The 26,639-nt window shown below is 50.6% G+C and overlaps 1 protein-coding gene across 2 annotated transcripts in view; it reads left to right on the forward strand.

Annotated features, from left to right (window-relative positions):
- VPS4A (vacuolar protein sorting 4 homolog A) overlaps positions 1 to 26,192 on the forward strand; it is a 187,110-nt gene extending 160,918 nt beyond the window's left edge. For both annotated transcript variants that reach the window (XM_078670988.1, XM_078670989.1), the window contains exon 11: positions 24,494 to 26,192. In XM_078670988.1, the coding sequence (XP_078527114.1) occupies positions 24,494 to 24,595 (102 nt within the window). In that variant the 3' untranslated portion in view covers positions 24,596 to 26,192. The remainder of the gene's footprint in view (positions 1 to 24,493) is intronic.
- The last annotated feature ends 447 nt before the right edge of the window (positions 26,193 to 26,639 follow it).

Raw genomic sequence — 26,639 nt, forward strand, 5'->3', positions numbered from 1 at the left:
TTAACAAATTAAAGCCAAAATCTCATCCCATGTAGAGTGGCATATTAAAACTCTCAGTGAAGGGAACTGAACGCCTTTCTGATATTGACGGATAATACTAGCGAATCCGGCAGGTGAAGGACTCGCATATCCAGGACATAAATCAACTGGTGTATATTAGGCACTGTGCTGCTGGTAGGGATGAACCCTGTCTGATCAAGGTGTATCAGTTTATTGACATGGGGCAATATCCAATTTGCCAGGATTTTGCTCAGGATTTTATAATCTGCGTTAAGCATAGAGAGGGGTAGTAAGTATAAACTAGCACAGGTTCTTTGTCCTTTTTGGGTAAAGATGCAATCATGGCCTCTTGTAAAGAGGGCGGGAGCAGTCCCCTTGCTTTTAGCCCTGTTAAAGACTTCCACTAATTATGGGACCTTGGCAGCAGATTAGGTGTCAAAAAACTCAATGGGCACCCCGTCCGATCCAGGGACCTTGCCCTGGACCATTTCCCTAATTGCGCCCTGTATCTCCTGGACAGATACATCTGCACCCAGCCGCTCTGCTATAGTGGGGTCCAGGATCGAAGGAGAGTAATCTATAATGTTTTGCAATATGTCTGCCTCATTAACCGCAGTGCCAACTGAGTATAGCTCACGATTGTATTGAGAGAATTTAGTATTAATGTCCTCCTGCATAAACACGTCCCGACCGGCTGTATCTTGAAACTGGAGGAAAGTATGCCCCCTGGTCTCCTCTAGGAGGAGCCAGGCCAACATGCTCCCTGACTTATCCCTGTCTGCGTTGGTCCGCGCAATTTAGGCCTTGTAGACCTATTGCCTTAAGCATGCCACCAGCACAAACAGTTTCTCCCTTTCAGCACATACCTCTCCCTGCCTTCTGCCATCTCCCCCAATTACTGGGGTAAACCATTTAATATTTCCAGCCCCCTACTTGTTGGAGGTGCAATAACCCCGCACAACCACCTTCAGTGCCTCACACTCAATCCCCACCGATGACGCTGTCCCTGAGTTCTCCAGCCAAAAATTAGTAATTAGTTCCCAAGCGAGGCACGGAAGGCCAGGTTGTCAAGCCAGTGCTGGTCCAAGCTACCAAGTTGGGGCACAAGATCAGCAAGGCTACCACCTAAAAGTGCATTAAGGGTGTATGGTCAGAGTAATTTCTCGCCAAATACTCAACGTCCACACCCGTTCATATACTGTACCACAACAGAGCACCCTATTCAGGCGAACATCCAAATTGTGCAGGCCAGAGCGAGAGGAGTAAGCCCAAGCCCAAAGGTTCCACACACTCCAACAATCAATAGGACCCCATTGCTGAATTGAAGCACAGAATGATCCTGCTAATTTATGCGCCGGGGATGAGCATAACTGGGGATGAGATCTGTCTAAGGAGGTAAGGTCAGCCACGCAATTGAAGCCCCTCCCCCCCCAACAATATTAAGGTAAGGGTGTCATGCTATTCAGAAAGGATGGTTGATTCATATTTGGGGCATATATATTAAGCAGCGCAGCATCCTCGACATCCAAGTGACTCAGCACCAGGACATAACAACCCTCAGAATCAGTACCCGCCTTATGCAGTTGGAAGGGCACCCTGGGCCTGATCTTGATAATGCCCCCCCCTTGCAAACATAGAATAAGCAGTGTGGTATAGCTGCCCCCTCCACCTCTTACGGAGAGCCCAACCCTCAGAATCTGTAAAATACATCTCCTGAAGAAATGCAACCGGCACATCCCTTTGTTTTATATATAGGCCAACACATTGTACTGTTTGGAGGGTATGGTCAGCCCCCGAACATTCCAGGTAATCAATCTGACTTGGTCAGCCATCGTAACATACATGCGTGAAGCCTAATGTACCATGATACTCCACACCAGACACTTAGTTGCAACGCCAATAACCCCGGTGATTCTGGGCAAATCACTTAATCTCCCCGTGCCTTAAAAAAAAAAAAAAAAATGAAAGTGGGTCCTCATGTAACGTAACTGGTGCTATGTAAAGCGCTCTGATAACTTATTCGGTTCGGTTCTAGTTCGCGCTATATAAAACTCTACCAAAAAAAAAAAATGCCTATCCATTAGGTCAGAAATATACTTCCTTTGGGCCTGTTTGTTAAGTATCACACACTTTTCATTCTTACTTAGTTCACAATCAACACTTTGTGTACACCCCCGGTCACATTGAGTACCATACCTATATGATATTTAAAAATATTGTCTCTATTTATAAATAAATAACCCAGTCCAATATAAAAGACACTTTGTCACATTTCATTTAAGTATCACAAAAATAAAACCCTGTCGCAATATATTTAAAAAATGCATAAAAACCTTATATAACACTTGAAGAGATGTTCTTCTTTTATGTCCTGGTAACGGTTTACAATTGAAGACACTTCATTACACAGAAAACGTAAAACTAAGAATGGAAAACAGGCAGGGAGAGTACAGTAGACAATCACATATGACTTTTCGGCCACTAATCCGTTATAATCATTGCTCATTACATAGTATTTTCAGAAAATTAATCTCCACTGTGTCCTTCACAACCCATCAGGTTTAGTGTCATAAGTGCATCGATGCGTTTCGGTGGATCCCTATAATTAAAGCCACCTTCTTCAGGATAAATTAATTTCTCCCACAGTATCTAAGGGAAACATCAGCCTATACAAAAAAAGACATAAAGACAATAGTAAGCCCAAAATGTTCTTAAATAGTTAATTTTTAACGTGTTTTCCCACATGTTCCTATCCATTTCACATTGTGTCCTCAACTTCCAGTAACATTGCTATCCCATAAAAGTGTTTATATCTAACAGGTATAACATTTTAATTTTTTTAAGTTTCACATACTATCTAACCCATATCTCCACCTTCATGTGCTGGGGTTCCCATACATTTCATTTCATGCTACAAGCATTCAATCCCACATTCTACCATTTGCACATCTTAGTTATCTATATTTGTTCTGTTTTTCATATAAACTAACCTTTGTTGTACAACCCTATATCAAATCATTACTTGAGGGGGTACCGCGAGGGGGGCGTGGCCAGCCTGGCAACATGGCGGACACGACTTTCTAGAGCTCTGTCCGTGGGGCCCTGATTTCTCCTAATATTATCCTGAGAGAGTGTTTCCAGTTTCCATACACCGGGCGGAACGGATGTGGGACCGGCTGGGGAATCCGCCGGTGTGAGAATCGGCGAGAATCGAGGCGGTGGTGGTGAAAGAGCAGCCATCAGACTGGGGCGGAGCGGGGGAAGCCGAAAGGCGCGAAACTCGCCTGGGGCCTTGCACACAGGACGGCTCCCGGCGCCAGAGCGGAAAAGGGGGACGGAGAGAATCGAGCCCAGGCCTGAGCCTCAGACTCCTGCGGCGTGTTGCGGCAAGCGGCGGTGGCCCCAGAGCGAAAGAGGAATTGACGGGTGACGTCTGGGGAGGCCGAGAGGGGGCCCCGAGTAAAGGGTCCGGAGTGACTGCAGCTGAAGCGGCAGGCCCTGGGGCACTTGGAAAAGGCGGAGGCGAACCGCGACGGACCAGCACCGCGGTAAGGCGAGGGGGGCCCCTCATCTGGCGCGTCTTCAGGAGCACCCGGCTGGAAGAGGGGGCGGCGGAGGTGGGGGATCCGGCCACCCGCCAGCCCCAATTAAATAGGCAGTGCGGAGGGGACTTAAAACCCGGCCCGCAGCGCACACGTCTGGCCGGCAGTGAAATCTGGGGGCCTGCGGAGCGCTGCAGCGGGCCCATAACGTGCTGCAGGGGCAAAGACAAGACCTGACACTGGTGAAAGCCTGTGGGTCGGAGCGGGAGGCTGCCGCCCGACGCTGCTGGTGCTGTGTGCCATCGCCCGCTGGGTAACTGAGATAGGGGACGCTGCTTGCCTGCCATTTAAAACGCCGCTCTGCGACTGCGGAGGCTCCGGTCATTGGAGCCGGAATTGAAAGGCGCAGGAGCACAGCAGAGGCTGTGGATTGTGGGGCAAAGAGGGTGAGACAGACCAAGGCGCCAGATACTTGGGTGCCATCTTGTACCGAGCGCCATTTCGCCCATCCCTGCATCGTGTGGCCTCTGCCCCTGGGTTGCATCTGTGACTGCGGAGGCTCCGGTCATTGGAGCCGGAATTGAAAGGCGCAGGAGGACAGCGGAGGCTGTGGATTGTGGGGCAAAGAGGGTGAGACAGACCAAGGCGCCAGATACTTGGGCGCCATCTTGTACCGAGCGCCATTTCGCCCATCCCTGCATCGTGTGGCATCTGCCCCTGGGCTGCACCTGCGACTGCCGAGGCTCCGGTCATTGGAGCCGGAATTGAAAGGCGCAGGAGGACAGCGGAGGCTGTGGATTGTGGGGCAAAGAGGGTGAGACAGACCAAGGCGCCAGATACTTGGGCGCCATCTTGTACTGAGCGCCATTTCGCCCATCCCTGCATCGTGAGGCCTCTGCCCCTGGGCTGCAACCTGTGGTGCACAGCCATGCCTCAGCGCTGCAAGATGTGATCGACAGAGTCCACGCACTAGAGGAACGCGTGGAGGATACGGAAGGACGCTCTCGGCGCAATAATGTCCGAGTGGTAGGCCTGCCAGAGGGAGAAGAAGGAAAGGACCCCGAACAATGCACGGAGGCCTGCTGCGGACGCTCCTGCCAGCTGGAACATTGTCCCCGCACTTCGTGGTGGAAATGGCGCACAGGGTGCCGGCGCAAGGCCAGGAGCTCGGCCTCGCCCGTTCCTCTTCAAGCTCCTCAACTATTGGGACCGGGACACGGTGTTCCGAGAAACTCGGAAGATGAGTGACCTCAAGGTGGGCAACAGCCACGTGATGTTCTTTCCGGACTACACAGGAACAGTGCAGAAGAGACGTGGCTCATACATGGCAGTGAAGAAACAGCTGCGAGAACTGGAACTGCCCTATTCATTGTTGTTCCCCTCCCGTTTGCGAGTGGTCACCAAGGAGGGCACTCGCTTCTTCGAGGCTCCATCGGAAGTTTGGGACTGTCTGGAGGAGACAGGGCAGTGGTCGGGGACGAAACTGGCGGGCCCAGAAGAGGGCGGATGGCAAGAACAGCGCTCCAGGAGGCGGAGGAGGAAGAGAGGGGCCCGGCGAGGCGCAGGCCTGGGACAGGCTGCGCCCAGTCCAGAGAAGATGCGGCAGGAGGCACTTGAGGCGGTCGCGACAATGGGAGCGGTAAATGTGAACGGAGGCCTGGACCACAGGCAACAGAGCGAAATAGACGCAAGTGATGTCGGATGACACTACGCTGCCGGTGGTGACGCCTCAGACAGCTGACTTCATAATGTAACTGATGGTGGACTTGAGATAGACTGCTGTACTGCCTGTGTTCAGCAAAATGTCCACAGTATCCTTTATATGTCCGCTGCAACATGCTGTTATGTTTAGCTGATGGCTCTGGTGCCTAGCGTAGGCTTAGAATTAGGAGTCACTAGCGCGTCACAGATATACAGCTACGTCTTAATTTGGGAGAGGTTTAGCGTCTGATGCGTGGGTTGGTCCCCATGGGTAGCCCATGCCAGCCCGGTGCGCTTCACTGATTAGTTTTACCAACCACACCTCAGAAACTCTTAAGGGCCTTAGGTGAGGGAGCACCCCGATGACGCTACTGGCGGCGCGCTTCACCGCATACACTTGAGTTGCGGACACGTCACATTAAAAGGTAGTCACATTACCCAGTTTGGGCGCACGCCCCGTTGGGAACTCGCCCATAACGTTACAATGTTAGTTTTGATTTACATGTTTCAGAAGCGGCACTTAGAGATTTCCACCCGAGAGCCTGTCCCTTGGCCCAGCGTGGCAACCCCCCTGGCCCCCTGGGTGGCTGCACTACAGTACAACGATTCAGAAAAGGGGGTGGTGATGAACAGAGTGTCTGAATTAAGCAGACCACTCTTACCCAGTCCAAAGATCAGGGCTTGATCCATCACCGTTATTTAGCTCACTGCCCCATCCCAGCTCAGAACCTGGCTATATGCAAATTAGTCTGTCCCTGGCCCAGTGCATCATGGGAACAGGGCAGACCAAACTACCAAGCCAATTCTTCACCAGAAAGGAGACAAGCTACCGGGGACCGGTTTCTAGCATTTCAGCCTCGTCGGCCCGGCTTGCTTGAATCCTGATGGAGCAGTGAGCAAGGGACTCATGTCTGAGTATACCCTGCCACACCTATAGTGGCCAAAAACGATTCAGAAAAGGGGGTGGAGATGAACAGAGTGTCTGAATTAAGCAGACCACTCTTACCCAGTCCAAAGATCAGGTCTTGATCCATCACCGTTATTTAGCTCACTGCCCCATCCCAGCTCAGAACCTGGCTATATGCAAATTAGTCTGTCCCTGGCCCAGTGCATCATGGGAACAGGGCAGACCAAACTACCAAGCCAATTCTTCACCAGAAAGGAGACAAGCTACCGGGGACCGGTTTCTGGCATTTCAGCCTCGTCGGCCCGGCTTGCTTGAATCCTGATGGAGCAGTGAGCAAGGGACTCATGTCTGAGTATACCCTGCCACACCTATAGTGGCCAAAAACGATTCAGAAAAGGGGGTGGTGATGAACAGAGTGTCTGAATTAAGCAGACCACTCTTACCCAGTCCAAAGATCAGGGCTTGATCCATCACCGTTATTTAGCTCACTGCCCCATCCCAGCTCAGAACCTGGCTATATGCAAATTAGTCTGTCCCTGGCCCAGTGCATCATGGGAACAGGGCAGACCAAACTACCAAGCCAATTCTTCACCAGAAAGGAGACAAGCTACCGGGGACCGGTTTCTGGCATTTCAGCCTCGTCGGCCCGGCTTGCTTGAATCCTGATGGAGCAGTGAGCAAGGGACTCATGTCTGAGTATACCCTGCCACACCTATAGTGGCCAAAAACGATTCAGAAAAGGGGGTGGTGATGAACAGAGTGTCTGAATTAAGCAGACCACTCTTACCCAGTCCAAAGATCAGGGCTTGATCCATCACCGTTATTTAGCTCACTGCCCCATCCCAGCTCAGAACCTGGCTATATGCAAATTAGTCTGTCCCTGGCCCAGTGCATTATGGGAACAGGGCAGACCAAACTACCAAGCCAATTCTTCACCAGAAAGGAGACAAGCTACCGGGGACCGGTTTCTGGCATTTCAGCCTCGTCGGCCCGGCTTGCTTGAATCCTGATGGAGCAGTGAGCAAGGGACTCATGTCTGAGTATACCCTGCCACACCTATAGTGGCCAAAAACGATTCAGAAAAGGGGGTGGTGATGAACAGAGTGTCTGTCTGAATTAAGCAGACCACTCTTACCCAGTCCAAAGATCAGGGCTTGATCCATCACCGTTATTTAGCTCACTGCCCCATCCCAGCTCAGAACCTGGCTATATGTAAATTAGTCTGTCCCTGGCCCAGTGCATCAAGGGAACAGGGCAGACCAAACTACCAAGCCAATTCTTCACCAGAAAGGAGACAAGCTACCGGGGACCGGTTTCTGGCATTTCAGCCTCGTCGGCCCGGCTTGCTTGAATCCTGATGGAGCAGTGAGCAAGGGACTCATGTCTGAGTATACCCTGCCACACCTATAGTGGCCAAAAACGATTCAGAAAAGGGGGTGGTGATGAACAGAGTGTCTGAATTAAGCAGTCCACTCTGAAATGCTGAAATGCCAGAAACCGGTCCCCGGTAGCTTGTCTCCTTTCTGGTGAAGAATTGGCTTGGTAGTTTGGTCTGCCCTGTTCCCATGATGCACTGGGCCAGGGACAGACTAATTTGCATATAGCCAGGTTCTGAGCTGGGATGGGGCAGTGAGCTAAATAACGGTGATGGATCAAGCCCTGATCTTTTGACTGGGTAAGAGTGGTCTGCTTAATTCAGACACTCTGTTCATCACCACCCCCTTTTCTGAATCGTTTTTGGTCACTATAGGTGTGGCAGGGTATACTCAGACATGAGTCCCTTGCTCACTGCTCCATCAGGATTCAAGCAAGCCGGGCCGACGAGGCTGAAATGCCAGAAACCGGTCCCCGGTAGCTTGTCTCCTTTCTGGTGAAGAATTGGCTTGGTAGTTTGGTCTGCCCTGTTCCCATGATGCACTGGGCCAGGGACAGACTAATTTGCATATAGCCAGGTTCTGAGCTGGGATGGGGCAGTGAGCTAAATAACGGTGATGGATCAAGCCCTGATCTTTGGACTGGGTAAGAGTGGTCTGCTTAATTCAGACACTCTGTTCATCACCACCCCCTTTTCTGAATCGTTTTTGGCCACTATAGGTGTGGCAGGGTATACTCAGACATGAGTCCCTTGCTCAATGCTCCATCAGGATTCAAGCAAGCCGGGCCGACGAGGCTGAAATGCCAGAAACCGGTCCCCGGTAGCTTGTCTCCTTTCTGGTGAAGAATTGGCTTGGTAGTTTGGTCTGCCCTGTTCCCATGATGCACTGGGCCAGGGACAGACTAATTTGCATATAGCCAGGTTCTGAGCTGGGATGGGGCAGTGAGCTAAATAACGGTGATGGATCAAGCCCTGATCTTTGGACTGGGTAAGAGTGGTCTGCTTAATTCAGACACTCTGTTCATCACCACCCCCTTTTCTGAATCGTTTTTGGTCACTATAGGTGTGGCAGGGTATACTCAGACATGAGTCCCTTGCTCACTGCTCCATCAAGATTCAAGCAAGCCGGGCCGACGAGGCTGAAATGCCAGAAACCGGTCCCCGGTAGCTTGTCTCCTTTCTGGTGAAGAATTGGCTTGGTAGTTTGGTCTGCCCTGTTCCCATGATGCACTGGGCCAGGGACAGACTAATTTGCATATAGCCAGGTTCTGAGCTGGGATGGGGCAGTGAGCTAAATAACGGTCATGGATCAAGCCCTGATCTTTGGACTGGGTAAGAGTGGTCTGCTTAATTCAGACACTCTGTTCATCATCACCCCCTTTTCTGAATCGTTTTTGACCACTATAGGTGTGGCAGGGTATACTCAGACATGAGTCCCTTGCTCACTGCTCCATCAGGATTCAAGCAAGCCGGGCCGACAAGGCTGAAATGCCAGAAACCGGTCCCCGGTAGCTTGTCTCCTTTCTGGTGAAGAATTGGCTTGGTAGTTTGGTCTGCCCTGTTCCCATGATGCACTGGGCCAGGGACAGACTAATTTGCATATAGCCAGGTTCTGAGCTGGGATGGGGCAGTGAGCTAAATAACGGTGATGGATCAAGCCCTGATCTTTGGACTGGGTAAGAGTGGTCTGCTTAATTCAGACACTCTGTTCATCACCACCCCCTTTTCTGAATCGTTTTTGGTCACTATAGGTGTGGCAGGGTATACTCAGACATGAGTCCCTTGCTCACTGCTCCATCAAGATTCAAGCAAGCCGGGCCGACGAGGCTGAAATGCCAGAAACCGGTCCCCGGTAGCTTGTCTCCTTTCTGGTGAAGAATTGGCTTGGTAGTTTGGTCTGCCCTGTTCCCATGATGCACTGGGCCAGGGACAGACTAATTTGCATATAGCCAGGTTCTGAGCTGGGATGGGGCAGTGAGCTAAATAACGGTCATGGATCAAGCCCTGATCTTTGGACTGGGTAAGAGTGGTCTGCTTAATTCAGACACTCTGTTCATCACCACCCCCTTTTCTGAATCGTTTTTGGCCACTATAGGTGTGGCAGGGTATACTCAGACATGAGTCCCTTGCTCACTGCTCCATCAGGATTCAAGCAAGCCGGGCCGACGAGGCTGAAATGCCAGAAACCGGTCCCCGGTAGCTTGTCTCCTTTCTGGTGAAGAATTGGCTTGGTAGTTTGGTCTGCCCTGTTCCCATGATGCACTGGGCCAGGGACAGACTAATTTGCATATAGCCAGGTTCTGAGCTGGGATGGGGCAGTGAGCTAAATAACGGTGATGGATCAAGCCCTGATCTTTGGACTGGGTAAGAGTGGTCTGCTTAATTCAGACACTCTGTTCATCACCACCCCCTTTTCTGAATCGTTTTCGGCCACTATAGGTGTGGCAGGGTATACTCAGACATGAGTCCCTTGCTCACTGCTCCATCAGGATTCAAGCAAGCCGGGCCGACGAGGCTGAATTGCCAGAAACCGGTCCCCGGTAGCTTGTCTCCTTTCTGGTGAAGAATTGGCTTGGTAGTTTGGTCTGCCCTGTTCCCATGATGCACTGGGCCAGGGACAGACTAATTTGCATATAGCCAGGTTCTGAGCTGGGATGGGGCAGTGAGCTAAATAACGGTGATGGATCAAGCCCTGATCTTTGGACTGGGTAAGAGTGGTCTGCTTAATTCAGACACTCTGTTCATCACCACCCCCTTTTCTGAATCGTTTTTGGCCACTATAGGCGTGGAAGGGTATACTCAGATGTGAGTCCCTTGCTCATTGCACCATCAGGATTCAAGCAAGCCGGGCCGACGAGGCTGAAATGCCAGAAACCGGTCCCCGGTAGCTTGTCTCCTTTCTGGTGAAGAATTGGCTTGGTAGTTTGGTCTGCCCTGTTCCCATGATGCACTGGGCCAGGGACAGACTAATTTGCATATAGCCAGGTTCTGAGCTGGTATGGGGCAGTGAGCTAAATAACGGTGATGGATCAAGCCCTGATCTTTGGACTGGGTAAGAGTGGTCTGCTTAATTCAGACACTCTGTTCATCACCACCCCCTTTTCTGAATCGTTTTTGGCCACTATAGGTGTGGCAGGGTATACTCAGACATGAGTCCCTTGCTCACTGCTCCATCAGGATTCAAGCAAGCCGGGCGACGAGGCTGAAATGCCAGAAACCGGTCCCCGGTAGCTTGTCTCCTTTCTGGTGAAGAATTGGCTTGGTAGTTTGGTCTGCCCTGTTCCCATGATGCACTGGGCCAGGGACAGACTAATTTGCATATAGCCAGGTTCTGAGCTGGGATGGTGCAGTAAGCTAAAAAACGGTGATGGATCAAGCCCTGATCTTTGGACTGGGTAAGAGTGGTCTGCTTAATTCAGGCACTCTGTTCATCACCACCCCCTTTTCTGAATCATTTTGTCCACCATAAGCGTGGAAGGGTATACTCAGATGTGAGTCCCTTGCTCATTGCACCATCAGGATTCAAGCAAGCCGGGCCGACGACGCCTGAAATGGCAGAAACCGGTCCCCGGAAGCTTGTTTCCTTCCCAGTATAAGAATTGGCTTGGTAGTTTGGTTTGCCCTGTTCCCATCATGCACTGGGACAGGAACAGACTAATTTGCATATAGCCAATTTCTGAGCTGGGATGGTGCAGTGAGCTAAAAAACGGTGATGGATCAAGCCCTGATCTTTGGACTGGGTAAGAGTGGTCTGCTTAATTCAGGCACTCTGTTCATCACCACCCCCTTTTCTGAATCATTTTGTCCACCATAAGCGTGGAAGGGTATACTCAGATGTGAGTCCCTTGCTCATTGCACCATCAGGATTCAAGCAAGCCGGGCCGACGACGCCTGAAATGGCAGAAACCGGTCCCCGGAAGCTTGTTTCCTTCCCAGTATAAGAATTGGCTTGGTAGTTTGGTTTGCCCTGTTCCCATCATGCACTGGGACAGGAACAGACTAATTTGCATATAGCCAAGTTCTGAGCTGGGATGGTGCAGTGAGCTAAAAAACGGTGATGGATCAAGCCCTGATCTTTGGACTGGGTAAGAGTGGTCTGCTTAATTCAGGCACTCTGTTCATCACCACCCCCTTTTCTGAATCATTTTGTCCACCATAAGCGTGGAAGGGTATACTCAGATGTGAGTCCCTTGCTCATTGCACCATCAGGATTCAAGCAAGCCGGGCCGACGACGCCTGAAATGGCAGAAACCGGTCCCCGGAAGCTTGTTTCCTTCCCAGTATAAGAATTGGCTTGGTAGTTTGGTTTGCCCTGTTCCCATCATGCACTGGGACAGGAACAGACTAATTTGCATATAGCCAAGTTCTGAGCTGGGATGGTGCAGTGAGCTAAAAAACGGTGATGGATCAAGCCCTGATCTTTGGACTGGGTAAGAGTGGTCTGCTTAATTCAGGCACTCTGTTCATCACCACCCCCTTTTCTGAAGCACTACAGTACAAAGCATGGCGTGCACCAACATTATGACATGGAGTGGTGTGGCTCACTGGTTAGAGGCGGCAGGCCTGAGAGCAGAAGTCAGCCTGGGACCAGGGTTCAATTCCCGACGCGGCAGGGTCGTGGACCTTGGTCAGCGGACTCGATAATTCTCGCTTCAGTGCTTACTCTAATCAGGGGTTCCACTCGGCAACTCTGGGCATTAGCTTGCCTAATCTCCACAACGGCCCCACCAATTCCAGGGATGCCTGGCTCCACCTTGGGGACTCCCAGCAAGGGACCATCCCACAGGGAAAGCCAGGACGGGTTCCCCAGAGTTATACAGCGCCGGGACGCCCCGTTGCTGGGGCAGCTGTGCGCTTTACAAGTATACTACATTTACATTTACATTTAACTTCCGCGGCATGCACACCCCGTCGCCCCGGTACTCTGTCTTCGCCTATATGCAGCGTCACAAGGTGGGGATCGCGCTTCTCCTGGAGACCCATATGTCCCGAGTGGATGTGGAGCGACTCCGCAGACACTGGAGAGGGCAGATTCATGGCACGACTTACTCAGCGCAAGCGCGCGGCACCTTGATATGGGTAAGGGCAGGCGTCCCCTTTACATGCGCTGACACGCAGGTAGACCCAGAGGGGAGGTACTCCTTTGCAAGGGGGAGGCTCAACAGACAGGAGATAAGCCCAAGTCTCCATCAACAACAAAATCTCCACAGTATTTGAACTCGGATGGGGAACGAGACAGGGCTGCCCCCTCTCGCCCCTCCTCTTTGCCCTCTCGCTTGAGCCCTTGGCCGCGTGGATCAGGCAAGATCTATCCATGATGGGGATACGCTGGGCTGATGGATGGGAGGACAGAATTTCGCTCTATGCGGATGACGTCCTGCTGTACCTCACCAAACCCCGCAAGTCCCTAATAGTGGTGATGGATATCATCACCAACTTCGGGAAAAACTCTGGCTACAGCATCAACGGGGGCAAGTCCGTACTCTACGTACTGCAGGGGGAGACTCCCGTGCTCCCACGGAACTGCCCTATCACGGTAGCCACCGAGGGGTTCCGCTATCTGGGGGTGTTCATATCCAAAGAACCGGAGTTGAGATACGAGAAGAACCTCCTTCCGCCTCTCCAGCGATTCAAGAGAGACACTGCCTCCTGGCGGAGACTTCCGCTGTCCCTCCTCGGACGGGCAGCACTTTTTAAAATGATGGCACTGCCTAGGTTCCTGTACGCCCTACAAAACCACCCAGACCTGGTCCCGAAGACATACTTCGCCTCTATTGAGGCCACACAGAGGGAACAGCTGTGGTCCGTAATGCCCCGCATCTCCATAGAAACTGACCCTGGGATGGTTCGATGGTGGTATAGCACTTCCTGACATCCGCAAATATTACTGGGCCACGCATCTCTCTGCCATCAACCAATGCACCTACAGTGATGGGAACGACCCGGCGTTCGGAATGGACCGTTGGCTGCTACAGGGCGGGAACTTCGAAGCGGCACTTTACTCCAAACCGGGACGATATCCGCTCACTGGGCCCACGCACCATTCAGTGCAGCTCTGGCATGTTGTACAGCGCGCACTAGGATGGGCTTACACCCTCACGATGGCCACTCCCCTGTGGGTCTCGGAGAGACTCGGCGGGCTTGGCCGCACCAAGGGGTTCCGTAACTGGGACCTCATAGGCATTTCTCACGTCCGGGATCTGTGGGGCCCGAAGGGGATGATACCGTTTGCATCACTCCAGCACACATACGAACTAGCTCACTCGGAATACTTTAGATACACACAGGTCAGACACTCCCTACAAGCCAACATTCCTGCGGAAACACAGCCCCCTACCTCCTCACCGCTGGAGGATAGGCTCTTTGATGGCCACCTCCCCGAACACGCTATATCACTCACGTACAAAAAAATCATTAACCAGTCCCCTGACTTACTGCTCCCCCTCAAGGGTAAATGGGAAGCCGATGGACTAGAGATAGATGAGGAGGAATGGAGAATTGCACTAGCCTCCCCTAAGGAGGTGGCTATTTCGGCCAGACTTCGGCTCATTCAACTAAAAATCCTACATCGTGTCTACCTTTCAGGGACTAGACTGCAGCGAATGGGCCGAAGTGCAGACGGATTTTGTAGATGGGGCTGTGGGGAGGTGGGGACCTTCTTTCACATACTATGGGACTGCCGGGGGTTGAAACACTACTGGACCCGAGTGACCCGCTGCATGCAGGAGGTGTGGGAGGTGGAGATCAGGCTTGAAGCCAAAAATGTCTCCTAAACATCTGGGAACCTACGGACCTATCACTTAGCGGGAAACTGTGGGCCACTCTAGGATTTATGGTCGCTAAAAGGAACATTGCTAGGTTGTGGGGAGCGGTCCAACCTCCTAAGATTGGTCAATGGAAGTCCGATATGGACTGGTGCATGCTCCAGGAGAAGACGGTTATGAGGCACGGGGATGCCCTCGGAAGTGGACACAGATATGGACTACTTGGAACGAATACAGAGGGAACATCTGTGAACCCCCCCAGACCGCTCTCAATGATGAACCACTTGTACTGTGAACTCTGTTTGATGTACTCCTGAATGCCTCCATACTGTAATGACCGATTAAGCCCTGAGAATCCCTGCGCTTAAATGTAGCCGAATTAATGCTTTGAAGGTGATGATTGCCACCTGTTTTGCCATTGTTAATAAAAAGATTTTTAAAAAAACAACAGACAGGAGATACTGTTGGGTTCTATTTATGCCCCTAATACGGATCAACCTGCCTTCCTGGCATCCTTAAACCTCATCCTTCAGCGGTACGCGGGCCTCCCCTCGCTGCTAGGTGGAGACTTCAACATGGTGCTAGACACACACTTAGACCACTCCTTCCCACCCCTCCGCGCAGTGGCAGCGACATCGACAGCGCAGGCTCTAAGGGACTGGTTATTGCACTGGGACATACACGATCTTTGGCGCGCGCAGCTCCCTACGGACAAAACATACTCATACTACTCGGCGGTACACGATCTCCATGTCCGTCTGGATCGAATAGTAGGTTTCCGGTCCTTGCTCCCGCTCCTGACTAAGTCGGAGTACCTAGGTAGAACGCACTCAGATCACAACCCCCTATGGTTCCAAATTAGCTGGGAGGCGGATCGGCCTCCGGTGCCCACATGGCGGCTACAGCCGGCCACGTTAGAAGACGCCGAGTTTAGATCTTCGCTGAGCACGGCCATTTTATCCTATTTTGAAGAAAACCAGGACTCAGCAAGTGATCCCATGGTGGAATGGGATGCCCACAAGGTGACTATCCGTGGGCACTGCATTGGTGGCACATTGAACATACGCGCACAAGTGTCCGCATCCCTGGCCCGCATAGAGTCCGAGCTCCTGCCATATGTAAGGGAAGGGGAAGGGGCAGGCAGGCGCATGCGGTACTAATCGAACGGCTGCGATGTCACAACTATGCTGCGCACACCACCAAGACGCATGCCAAGGCAGATAGAGCTGGCTGCTTATTGGCCTGGCTGGTGCAGAAAGCAGAGCGCAATACCCCGATTGGTGCCATTCGCACAGGGGCGGGACAGTGGTATACACGTAACGTGAGATCCACCGAGCGCTGACCGAGCACTATCGGGATATTTACAGAGCTCGAGGCGCTGGTCATACACATACGTTGACTGAATTCCTGGAGTCGGCCGCGCTGCCTACCACCACAGAGAGTCAGAAAGCGGAGCTTGGTGCCCCACTCACGCTGGAGGAAGTGGGAGACGCAATCCAAGCACTGGCGACCGGGAAAACACCGGGGCCTGATAGTGTCCCTACCTAAGCCCGACAGAGACCCCATGTCCTTGGGCTCCTATCGCCCACTGGCGATGCTTAACACGGACTACAAGATACTCGCCAAAATCCTTGCAGAGCGTCTGGCGCCGACGGTTCCACATTTAGTCCATCCTGATCAAAACGGTTTCGTACCAGCGAGGTCCACGTCCCTGAACCTCAGGAGGTATTTCAGGGTAGCGGTGGAAGCGACGACGGCCTGGCCCAGAGCATGGTGCCTGGTGCTGGACCTAGAAAAGGCCTTTGATTGCCTTGAGTGGGGTTATTTGTCGTCAGTGTTGGAGGCGTACGAACTGGAAGTGAACTTCCTGCAGATGGTGGGACTCTTGTATAAGAACCCTGTGATCCACGTCCGGCTGGGGCCGTATATCTCGGAAGCAGTGGCGGTGGGCAGGGGCACCCGTCAGGGGTGTCCTCTGTCACCGCTGCTTTTTGCGCTGGCCATGGAGCCCTTAGCTGCGGCCATGAGACAACTCCTGGCAGATGGTATCCCACTGGGCGATGGCGTTCATCAGGTGTCTTTGTATGCCGATGACCTATTGGTCTTTGTCCGAGATGTGGGCCACATACCGGAGCTGCTGGCCCACTTGTTAAACCGCCTCACAGTTCTGAGTAAACACAGGCAAGTTGTGCCTCTACGCATTTAGCAGCGAGGTGGCTGATCCAGAGTATAGTCTACATGGCACACGAGTCCAGTGGCGGGCGGACACGTTTAAGTATCTGGGGGTCCAGATCTACCGCCAGACCTGCTAGACGGGAATCTGGGACAAGCGTGACGGCGCTTAAAACCCAATTTGGCTTCTGGTCCACATTCCCCCTGACACCCACAGGCAGAGTGGCCCTTGCCAAAATGGTGATGCTCCCTCGCCTTTTATACTATTTCGCGAATCTGCCCTTGTTCATACCCGCGTCCTTCTTCTCCAAACTTAACAAGATCCTGCGCGACTTTACTTGGGGCGCGTCCCGACACCGTCTGGCTCTCGGGAAACTGTTCTTGCCCACGGACAAAAGTGGGTTGGCCGCTCCCTGTTTTGAGCACTATTACCTGGCAGCGCAGCTTCAATGGGTTGCCCGCTGGTTAGCGGACAGGGGACGAGAAGACACTGCCACGAGCGAGCCACCCTACACCCTGGAGCGGATTACCACGCTGTTCCATCCATTAGCGGCACCGGCGCACCCCACCCCGCTGTTGCTGGCGGTGGCATATAAATGCTTCCGCAGGGCACTGCACCTTACGAGAAAGGTGTTCCCATACGCACCCGCGGTGCCGCTGGAAGGCTCGCCAGGGGGCAAAGGGGTCCTCACGCACTCCATGCTGGAACGGTGGCAGGAAGCGGATGTCCAGACGTTAGGCGACTTATATCAAGAGGGAGCATTGATACCCTACGAGACACTAGTCACGGACGTCGGGCTCCCCCCGGGGGGTTCCTAATGCACCGCTCCCTCGAGGCCCCCATGGCGGCTAGATGGGGTGATGTTGCAGAGGAGCCAACGCAGCACTTGACAGTGCAATATCTGCATGTCATGGGCAGGGGCAGGCATCTAATTAAGTGGTTTGCTGCATCCCTACGGATACACACGGAACTAGACCTGACCCCACTCCGCGGAAAGTGGGAGCGAGATATGGGGCGAGCGCTGGCGGACAAAGAGTGGGAGAAGATTCATAAAAGCCCGGTGCGCATCCCCAGAAAGATGCGCTTTCGCCAAATCCAAGTATATATAGTTCACAGGGCCTATCGTACCCCCGATTTAATAAATAAATATTTTCACAGGACGGACGCGTCTTGCCCTAGGTGTGGTGAGGTGAACACGGACCTCTTTCATCTTCTGTGGCACTGCCCCGGACTTGGCACCTACTGGAGGGACATTAGTGTACTGCTTACGCAATGTACCGGCCGCACCGTCCCTTGTAACTGGCCTGAGTATCTCTTACACCATTTCAAGCGGTCGCCCAAGGATAAGGCATCGTCCCGCTTTCTGGATTTGGGGATGGTAACAGCAACACGACTCCTCACTAGGAGATGGAAGGCGAGTGACTCACCCAGTGTACAGGCATGGACTCTGTCCCTCTTGTCGTGGGCCCGGGCAGAATGGACTGCCATCCGGAGGGAGGAAACAGTGGGGCTCCGCAGGGAACCTATGGCGGAGCAATGGGAGCGCATGCTTAACGCTCTGCAGGCGGCAGAAAGCACCACGGGAGAGGGGGTGGTGGGAGACCAGGCAGGTACAGCTGGTGGACGGGAGGGGTGCGTAGTGGACGACACACCTGACATGCTGACTGGTGCACAACACTGAAACTGCGGAGAGGCAGCAGTAGAAATAGAGGCATGCGCGCTGAGGGGGCGAGGGTAGGGCAGAGAGGGGGGCGGGCTTGGGGGATGGCAATGGGTACGAATTGTAATGTATCTCAGTGACAGTGCCGCAGTTTGATGTTCCTGTTTTGCAAATGCTTTTTATTTGCAGTTGTGCTGCACATGTAAGACTTGTCTCTCCACACAGAGATGGGACACATTGACTCTTTTATACTGAGGGCATGCCTGGGCGCCCAAGATTCACCTACATGCTATTTCTGTGTACTGTTATAGCGCCTCATTGATCTGCAAGATTGTCAGTGCATAGTCAACCAGGCAAAGTTGAAAAGCTATATTAATTACAATGATGCACCTAATGTAATGTCGAAATATATAAATGCTAATAAACCGATTTGACAAAATAAATTGAGGGGGTACCGCACACTCCCACTTAGGGTGCAAAATCAGACGTGCTCCATACGTCGATACTTCCACTCTCAAGGTGTTAGGTCATCGATACATCCATTCAATGTACCAACTCACATTTGTGTTCTCGTACAACACCCAATTACTTTGCATTTCATTCTGTTTTTGTCTGGTCCCAATAATGTGGACCCAAAATGGTTTCTAAAACATCCACAGGGAATCTTATTATTATTTGTGCTGTTTCTCTCTCCCTCATCATGCTTCAACTCATATCCCTCGTCCTACCTTTCACGTTTCTAGAGCAGGATCAGATTGAATTCGTCCTTTAGGATCATGGTAGTTTTATCACCCAGTTTTACTTTTTTTCTGACGTCCATCCTCTGTTGTTGTTCTACAAACGGGATATGAGGCTGTTTTCTATATGTGTGAAACAAAGGACATACGTTTGGCCACCTTTTCGTCTGGGGTCAATGATTAAAAATAAAATATTCTATAAATTCAGGGGATAGATAAAGGTGTTTGTTTAAATTAAATTGTCATCCTTTATCGTGAGCATAGTTGCACCTTCTCCTGTGCATGATGTATATCCAGTTTCATCTATAAACAAGAGAAAGCACCCTTGTGCTCTTATCAATTTTCAGATAAGTTGCTCAACTATTCCCACACCTGTGATTCGGTGGCTTCACATTCTTATTCTCCCTTCGCATTATTCTCAGAGGGGGTATCCCAAATCAATTGGGTAGGATTCCACCCTATTACGATGTTGTTAAATGGACCAGTAGACCGGCCTTACCTTACACGTTGGATCGCATCTCTTTGTTCTCGTTCAATCACATACATAAACCTGGCCATTCTGGGCGGGGTCTATATACTTCCGCTTCCTAGGGCAAAGGTTACGCACACCTTCTGCTTTATGGCTAGAGTCCTGTAATGAGCTCCACCATCTTTAAATAGTTATATTCCTTATTTTTATCATATCCCCAGTGGATCTATCCCTCATTCGGTAATATAACGGGGATTTCATAGTAACTGTTCTTTATTTACAGTCAGATTTGCATTTTATAATTCTGTCACTTCTTAATGTATATCTTATTTAATGTCTATGTTTGCCTAACTCTATCCAGCCATTCAGTGCAGTCTCACCCGCCGCACACATACAACCAGATAAGTAAACAGAATAATCAAAAGATAACAAAAAAACTCCCACAGCCCCCACCCCGGCCATATGTGATATGGATACATCCTGTTTAAACAAGATAAGTCTAAAAGCCTACGAACTAAAGCCCATCAAATGAGGCTGCTAGGGTCTGTAACTGATAGTTCTGTAGGGGAGAGTGTCCAGTCTGCCTAGAAATCGGACAAGCAAGGAATCAACCAAAAGGTCATACACAATGTAAGCTACCCACACTCGCCCAGCCACCCCCGAGCAAAGCAGTAAGTCATAGTCAAACATTGTAGAATATATGAGGATAAAGGACAGCCTCGACAGCTCAACACCCTGAGCAGGGCCCGTTCCTCTCAGGACTCAGCTGCATCCCAAGTGAGGGTCAAATGATATCATCAGCCGTGCCGGAGGTAAGCCATCAAGAGGGTGTTCTCCAGACCTGATATCGTCGAGCCCACTGAGTTCGAGGTGGACCCCCTGCAAGACTGTGTCCCGGAATGCAGTGAACTTCCCCCATATCTCAAAGAGTCTGCAGTCTCCACCGGCCACCTGTTGCCTGGTAGGTCTTTTCATCCCTCTTCTATGGAAACGCTGGTGCGTTGAACAGTGAGGTTGGTGTTGTTCAGAACATTCCAGGCGCATAGTTCGCTTGTCATAAAGTTGCAGCCAGTCCCATGCCGCAGCGGGGTCTGTGAATAAATGGGACTGGACTTCTGCTTGTATTCTCAGGCAGGCAGTCCTGGAAAAGCGAAGAATAAAGTAACCCCAGTTAACAAAGCCTCTTCTTCACTGTGGTAAACAAAGTCCTCTGAGTTTGACCCTGGAGAGTAAGGTCTGGATAGATAGAGACTGAAGCATTCTCCACTGCGAAGGGGTCGCTATTGCGCACCTGTTTGAAAAGGAAGTCCTTTTTGGGGAGATGAAGTAGGTGGGCCACAGCAAGGTAGGGTAGGTTGGGGTGGGGCGTCGGTTTGGGTGGCCTGGCAGGTACTCTATGCGTGTGTTCCAGCTCATAGAACGTTCAGAAGCCCTCCTGGGCCACAACCTGTAGAAGCCCGTCCTACAGGAAGCCAAGCATATAACTGCCCTCTACTCTCTCCAGTAGCCCAGCAACCCTAATATCAAGGCGTTGACTGCAGCCTCCAAGGCAAACACCTGCTCTGACATTTTCTTAGGATCTTCACGGAGTAGGCCCAATTTGGCTACTATAGAGTCAATCTTAGCCTCTAGCCGTTCCCTGTTGGCATCGATTGCAGCCAACAGTTTATCAAGCTTGCCTTCTAATTGAGAGGTACTCCACCTTTAGTGCCCGGCGTGAACCCCTCCTGGGGTGGCCCTTCTTGAAGCATTGTCTTTAATTCATGGTGTAGGTGAGCAAGAGAGAGCAAGAAGTGTCAAAGCCCAATAACCAGGAGACGCCAAGGGCGGTCCCAGAAGTCACAACACTGCCAGCCATACCCTGGGCAAAAGCGAGCGTTTTAGTATGGCCAACAGGATCCAGGGCCACCACAAGGATTGGGGCAGGAGGTGGCTATCAGCACTGTCCTGAGGCAGAGATGTCATTTGAAGTTTCATTCCATATGTGCGCAATTAGTGCTCACCATCCAGTCAGCTCACCAGATCACCCTCGACATCTCTCAGCCATGGCCCCGCTACCCATCGAACGAGACAAGAAGTAGCAGGCAGCCAAGAAGAGTTGCCTCCAGACCTGTCGTCAGCACCTGCAGGGTACAAAACCAACACTCCTCGGAGGCAAGGAACAGCTTATTGCCCCCCTACCCCCCAATCAGGGAAACATCCCCATAGCCCCATCAATCCACAGGCAAGAAGAAGGAGCAGCCTGTAAATGGGTGTGGGTGGGACTCAGTCTCACAACCGCTCTTGTGGTGTCCAACCACAAGATTGACCAGCATCGCCAAGGTGGTCAATGCAATTCACCTTGGTCCCACTAAGTCCTCAGGTTAGCCCAGCAGCGCCAACGCTAGCCAGGATATCCCCCCCTCAGGTATCCACAACGCTCACTACCAGGCAGTCTGTAAGTGCCCCAATGGTTGTTGAGCTGCCGTGTATCACCCCGTCTTTTCAGCGGTTGCCGGTGTAAGTGTGCCGTGGGAGCCCTGCCTCTCCTGCCAGGGGCGAAAAGCGTTGCTGGCTCTGCTCTTTATCGCTAGGAGGGGCGCCACTGCAGAAGGCACGACTGCAAAAGGGGATGATGGACGGAGCGTTTGAACAAATCAAACACTCACCCCCAGTCAACTGATCTGGGTTTAATCCATCATCATTCTTTAGTTCACTCAGCCACCCCAGTTCAGACATGGCTATATGCAAATCAGTCTGACCCTGTGCCTCATGGGAACAGTCCAGCCCGAACTGCCAAGCCATGTCTTCCCTGGACCGGAAACAAGCATCCTGGGACCGGTTTCGGATTCATAATCCTCATCAGCCAGGCTATCTTGAATCCAGTGGCCAAGTAAACAAGGGACTCGCGTCTGAGCATACCCTGCCACACTTTGGGCGAACAAAGTGATACAAAAGGGGATGATGGACGGAGCGTTTGAACAAATCAAACACTCACCCCCAGTCAACTGATCTGGGTTTAATCCATCACCATTCTTTAGTTCACTCAGCCACCCCAGTTCAGACATGGCTATATGCAAATCAGTCTGACCCTGTGCCTCATGGGGACAGTCCAGCCCGAACTGCCAAGCCATGTCTTCCCTGGACCAGAAACAAGCATCCTGGGACCGGTTTCGGATTAATAATCCTCATCAGCCAGGCTATCTTGAATCCAGTGGCCAAGTGAACAAGGGACTCACGTCTGAGCATACCCTGCCACACTTGGGGCGAACAAAGTGATACAAAAGGGGATGATGGACGGAGCGTTTGAACAAATCAAACACTCACCCCCAGTCAACTGATCTGGGTTTAATCCATCACCATTCTTTAGTTCACTCAGCCACCCCAGTTCAGTCATGGCTATATGCAAATCAGTCTGACCCTGTGCCTCATGGGAACAGTCCAGCCCGAACTGCCAAGCCATGTCTTCCCTGGACCGGAAACAAGCATCCTGGGACCGGTTTCGGATTCATAATCCTCATCAGCCAGGCTATCTTGAATCCAGTGGCCAAGTGAACAAGGGACTCACGTCTGAGCATACCCTGCCACACTTAGGGCGAACAAAGTGATACAAAAGGCACGACTACAGCAGGCGCAGAAACAGCTCCTCGATTATGAAGCCCCCATCTTGCCACCGCCGGGAAGCAGCCAGTGCTCAGCAAATCCAAGCTCCCCACAAGTCTCCGCCTCGAGTCGCCACCTGCTACCACCTCCAGGGCGTCAGCAGTCCCAGGCCCCTATGCCAAATGCTGAGTGTCGGGGCCCAAAAAGGTGGCAGATCGTGAGCTAGTGGGAAGCTTACACAAATTGCGGCATGGAGGTTAGCTCCACCCTTACGCTACTAACGTCTTTGAGGTTACCTCTAGGCAGGGTTTTATCAGCAGTTTCTCGGTCTTTGTACTCCTGGCCACAGACCTGCTTCTCTTCACACTGTGAACAGTGAAGCCTTGCCTTTTTAAGGGTAGCTTACAGCACCAGTGCTTCTCTTGAGTCCTAGGCGTAGTTGCTAACCGGGAGGGAAACTGTGAAACGAATGGTCTTGTGCCAGATCTCTCCTTGGGCTGGTGCATAGTCTCTATACTAAGTTCCATTGATGTATAACTATAGGTTGGATGTGGCCAATATTTATCTTGCTTTGAATGGCACGAACTACCAAGCAGTCAGACCTAACTTAAGTGCAAGGTCTTTTGAAAATGTAAACTCTACTCCAGAGAGAGTGGCTCTTACTGGGCTTTTCTAGAAAGACGGGAAGGACGTTGGTCACAACTGGCCAACCTGTGTATTATCTGCAACCGAAACTGGATGTTCTTAAATAAAGTTTCCAGAGGCAGGTAATACCCAGCACAACAGAACGGGAGGATCAGCGGCTGTGACAGGAAGAAACAGGCAGAAAAGCAGATGTATATTCCCTCATACACGACAGGTGTCTGGGGCTAACTTCATGCAGGTTTCACTTCCATAGGAGAGGAAAATGAATCTAAAGAGGAATGAATCTAAAGAGGAATGAATCTAAAGAGGAATGAATCTAAAGAGGAATCGCCATATTGTGCAGGTGCTCGCTCTAGCCTCTACACAATACCAATCACTCTATTCGTCTGTCTGCGACACCACACAACCCGGAGTAGCAAGCACAATTAATGACTAGATTTGTGTTACAGGGGAGAACATTGATAAAGGTAAAAAGACCTGTGCCTCTGAACTGTGATTATCTGATTTAAGTCTCAAGTTTCTCACTAGTGTGTTGTTCTATTGTTGAAGCTGGGGGTGCATTTCGGACGCACAGAAAGTCTAAAGCTCTGTTGTTTAATATCCGGAAAATCATGAGGTACATCCAGTAGACATGCACATTGTCAAGGCCGCTGTTTTCAGGGAGGGCTGTTTCTGGGGGGCTGTGTGCAGGTGAGGAGGATTTGTTGGTAGTCCACATATCAAGCTTGAAGAAGTAGGCACAGCCTGCTCAGCTCGTCCAAGGACTTTTATCCTTACAGTGAGGTGTTTATTATTATACTGTATGTTGTACTGCTAAGAGCGTAGGTCAGGCTATATTGAAATTGAGTGTATATTCTCTTCATTGTTGGGGTTCTCATTATTTTTTTCATATTGCCTGCCCTCAAAAAATGTCTCTTATTGTCTCTCTTATCTTCTAGTCCGACATGCTGCGGTCACTTGCTACCACCAGACCTACAGTGAACACAGAAGATCTGCTAAAAGTGAAGAAATTCACCGAGGACTTTGGGCAAGAGGGTTAAGATATCTACCATAGGGTAGTGGGTGGTAGGGGCATGCCTTGCGAAAGTAGAGTGTTTACTTGCCAAGACCTCAGCGCCCAGTTGTATGGTGCCATGGCTTGGGTTATTTTAAGCTCACTACTAAACCCATACCAATGAGAGAAGAACTGTCCTTTTCTGTCAGGACGTTAATTGAACGTGAAGAGAGAGGCGGATGTGTTTCTCCCTGCTGGCATCATGGGGAAGCCAGACATAGCTCGCTTCCAGGACCTTGCTGACCCATGCTGTCTGCTCCAACCTTTTTGTGAGGAGGGCATCAACCAATGAAACATCAACTTCTTCCTGACCAGTATCCCACAGCCATATACTGAACAGGACTGTGCTCTGGACTTCCTCTGTACCTTCACTTGTTTTCATACTTGCTTTAAAATACAAAAAAAATGGCCTCATTTTCTCTTCATCAAAAATATTTATTTTCCTGAAAGCCTCTGAAGGAAAAAAAAGAAATGTTTTTCAGAAACCGAAGTGGGCTGTACCTCTGCAGATTTAATTTGAAAAGATAGGTTGATGGCTTTGCAATGCATTCTCAAAGTTTGATGTTCCGAACCCCAGGTTTGCATTGCTATCTTTGCACGTACAGTCACTACAGGGTTTTGTTCTGTTTTTTAGGTTAGTGGCTGCCTCCACCTCAAATTTAGCTTCAGAACCTGTCGATCGTGGATTTGCAGACACTCCTTATTTGGTTAAGAACCTCTTCTATCCTACTTCTTCGAGAACATGTTATACCCCGTCTCTATTGTTTTATATGGGCCTCTCTCCTGGACTCAGTCCTTTCTCTTGCTGACATGATTTTTACAGTGCTTCCTTTTATGTTTTTATGTAAATGCCAATCAGTATTCCTGTCTGAAAGCCTACGCACATCTCAAAGCTAGTCCTTGCATGGCCCAGAGGTTTTCATGCCACACCATGTCATCAGTTTGTGCCTTCATTACATGGAGCTTTCCACAGAGTAACAGTCTCCCCCCCTCTCTGTTTATTAATAGAATCCCATTTTTGTTAAATAAATGGCACAAAGCACAGGTGGATAAGTTCCCTGACTTTGGAACACTACACATTCAGACAAATCTAAGATGTTCTTGTTTGCTTTCTCAGTAGTCTTGATTGATGCAGATGGAACGTGGGTGGTACAACTTCATGCATCACTGCCTGGTTTGGTGGTTTTAGCTAATTAGTCGTACCCCAAACATTAACTTCTGGCTTTGTGTTATATGCATCTTACTCCATCTAAGCCCTACTGGCCTTTCGGAGGCAAAGTGGGTTTGAGTAATCTTCTGATTTCCCAACAGCCAATCTGCCTCTATTATGAACCTGTTGATTTGGGTGATTATAGTTTCAAGGGTGGAATAGTGTGTCGGCTTGATGTTTGAGGATTCCTCTGCGTCCCTTGATCACTGAGCCGTGGACTTAGTGGTTACACTTCACTATATTCAAAACCACTTCTTGCCAATTACATCTAGAGCTGCAGCCCGTGTACATTTTCCTTTTCATGCACTAAGAAAAATGTAAGTCTAGGTATGAAATGTTGATATAAATATATTTAAATAAAATCAAAATGAAAGCTTGTTTTTTATTTATTTGTACACGCAGTTTGATTTGTCAATTTGATAGTCTTAACTACATTGACAAGGGAGTGGAACGAAGAACACAGGGACTAAAAGGTTTCATAATAATAATTTTACATTGTTTCTGTTTAACCTTAGTTAAAAAGTTAGGCTCGGTCGAGTTCATAGTCCTGCGGTTCCTCCCAAGGATCACAGTTCTCCTGCTTAACATTTACATGTGTTCCTGGTCCAGCTACTCAACTAGATGTATATATTGCATCTCTGGGTGCAACTGCCATTCGTGATTTAGACATCTTTTCATATAATCTAATCGTAACGTCATGCTTGAACGATGCACTCCTCTGGATAAAGACCAGCGTCCTTTTGCATGAATGGTGACAACACTGGAATCCTTGTAATGACACAAACAGATCCTGGCCATCTCCTTTTCAAATTGTCAGAGG

This window comes from Lissotriton helveticus, chromosome 12 (assembly GCF_964261635.1).
Source record: "Lissotriton helveticus chromosome 12, aLisHel1.1, whole genome shotgun sequence".
NCBI lineage: Eukaryota > Metazoa > Chordata > Amphibia > Caudata > Salamandridae > Lissotriton > Lissotriton helveticus.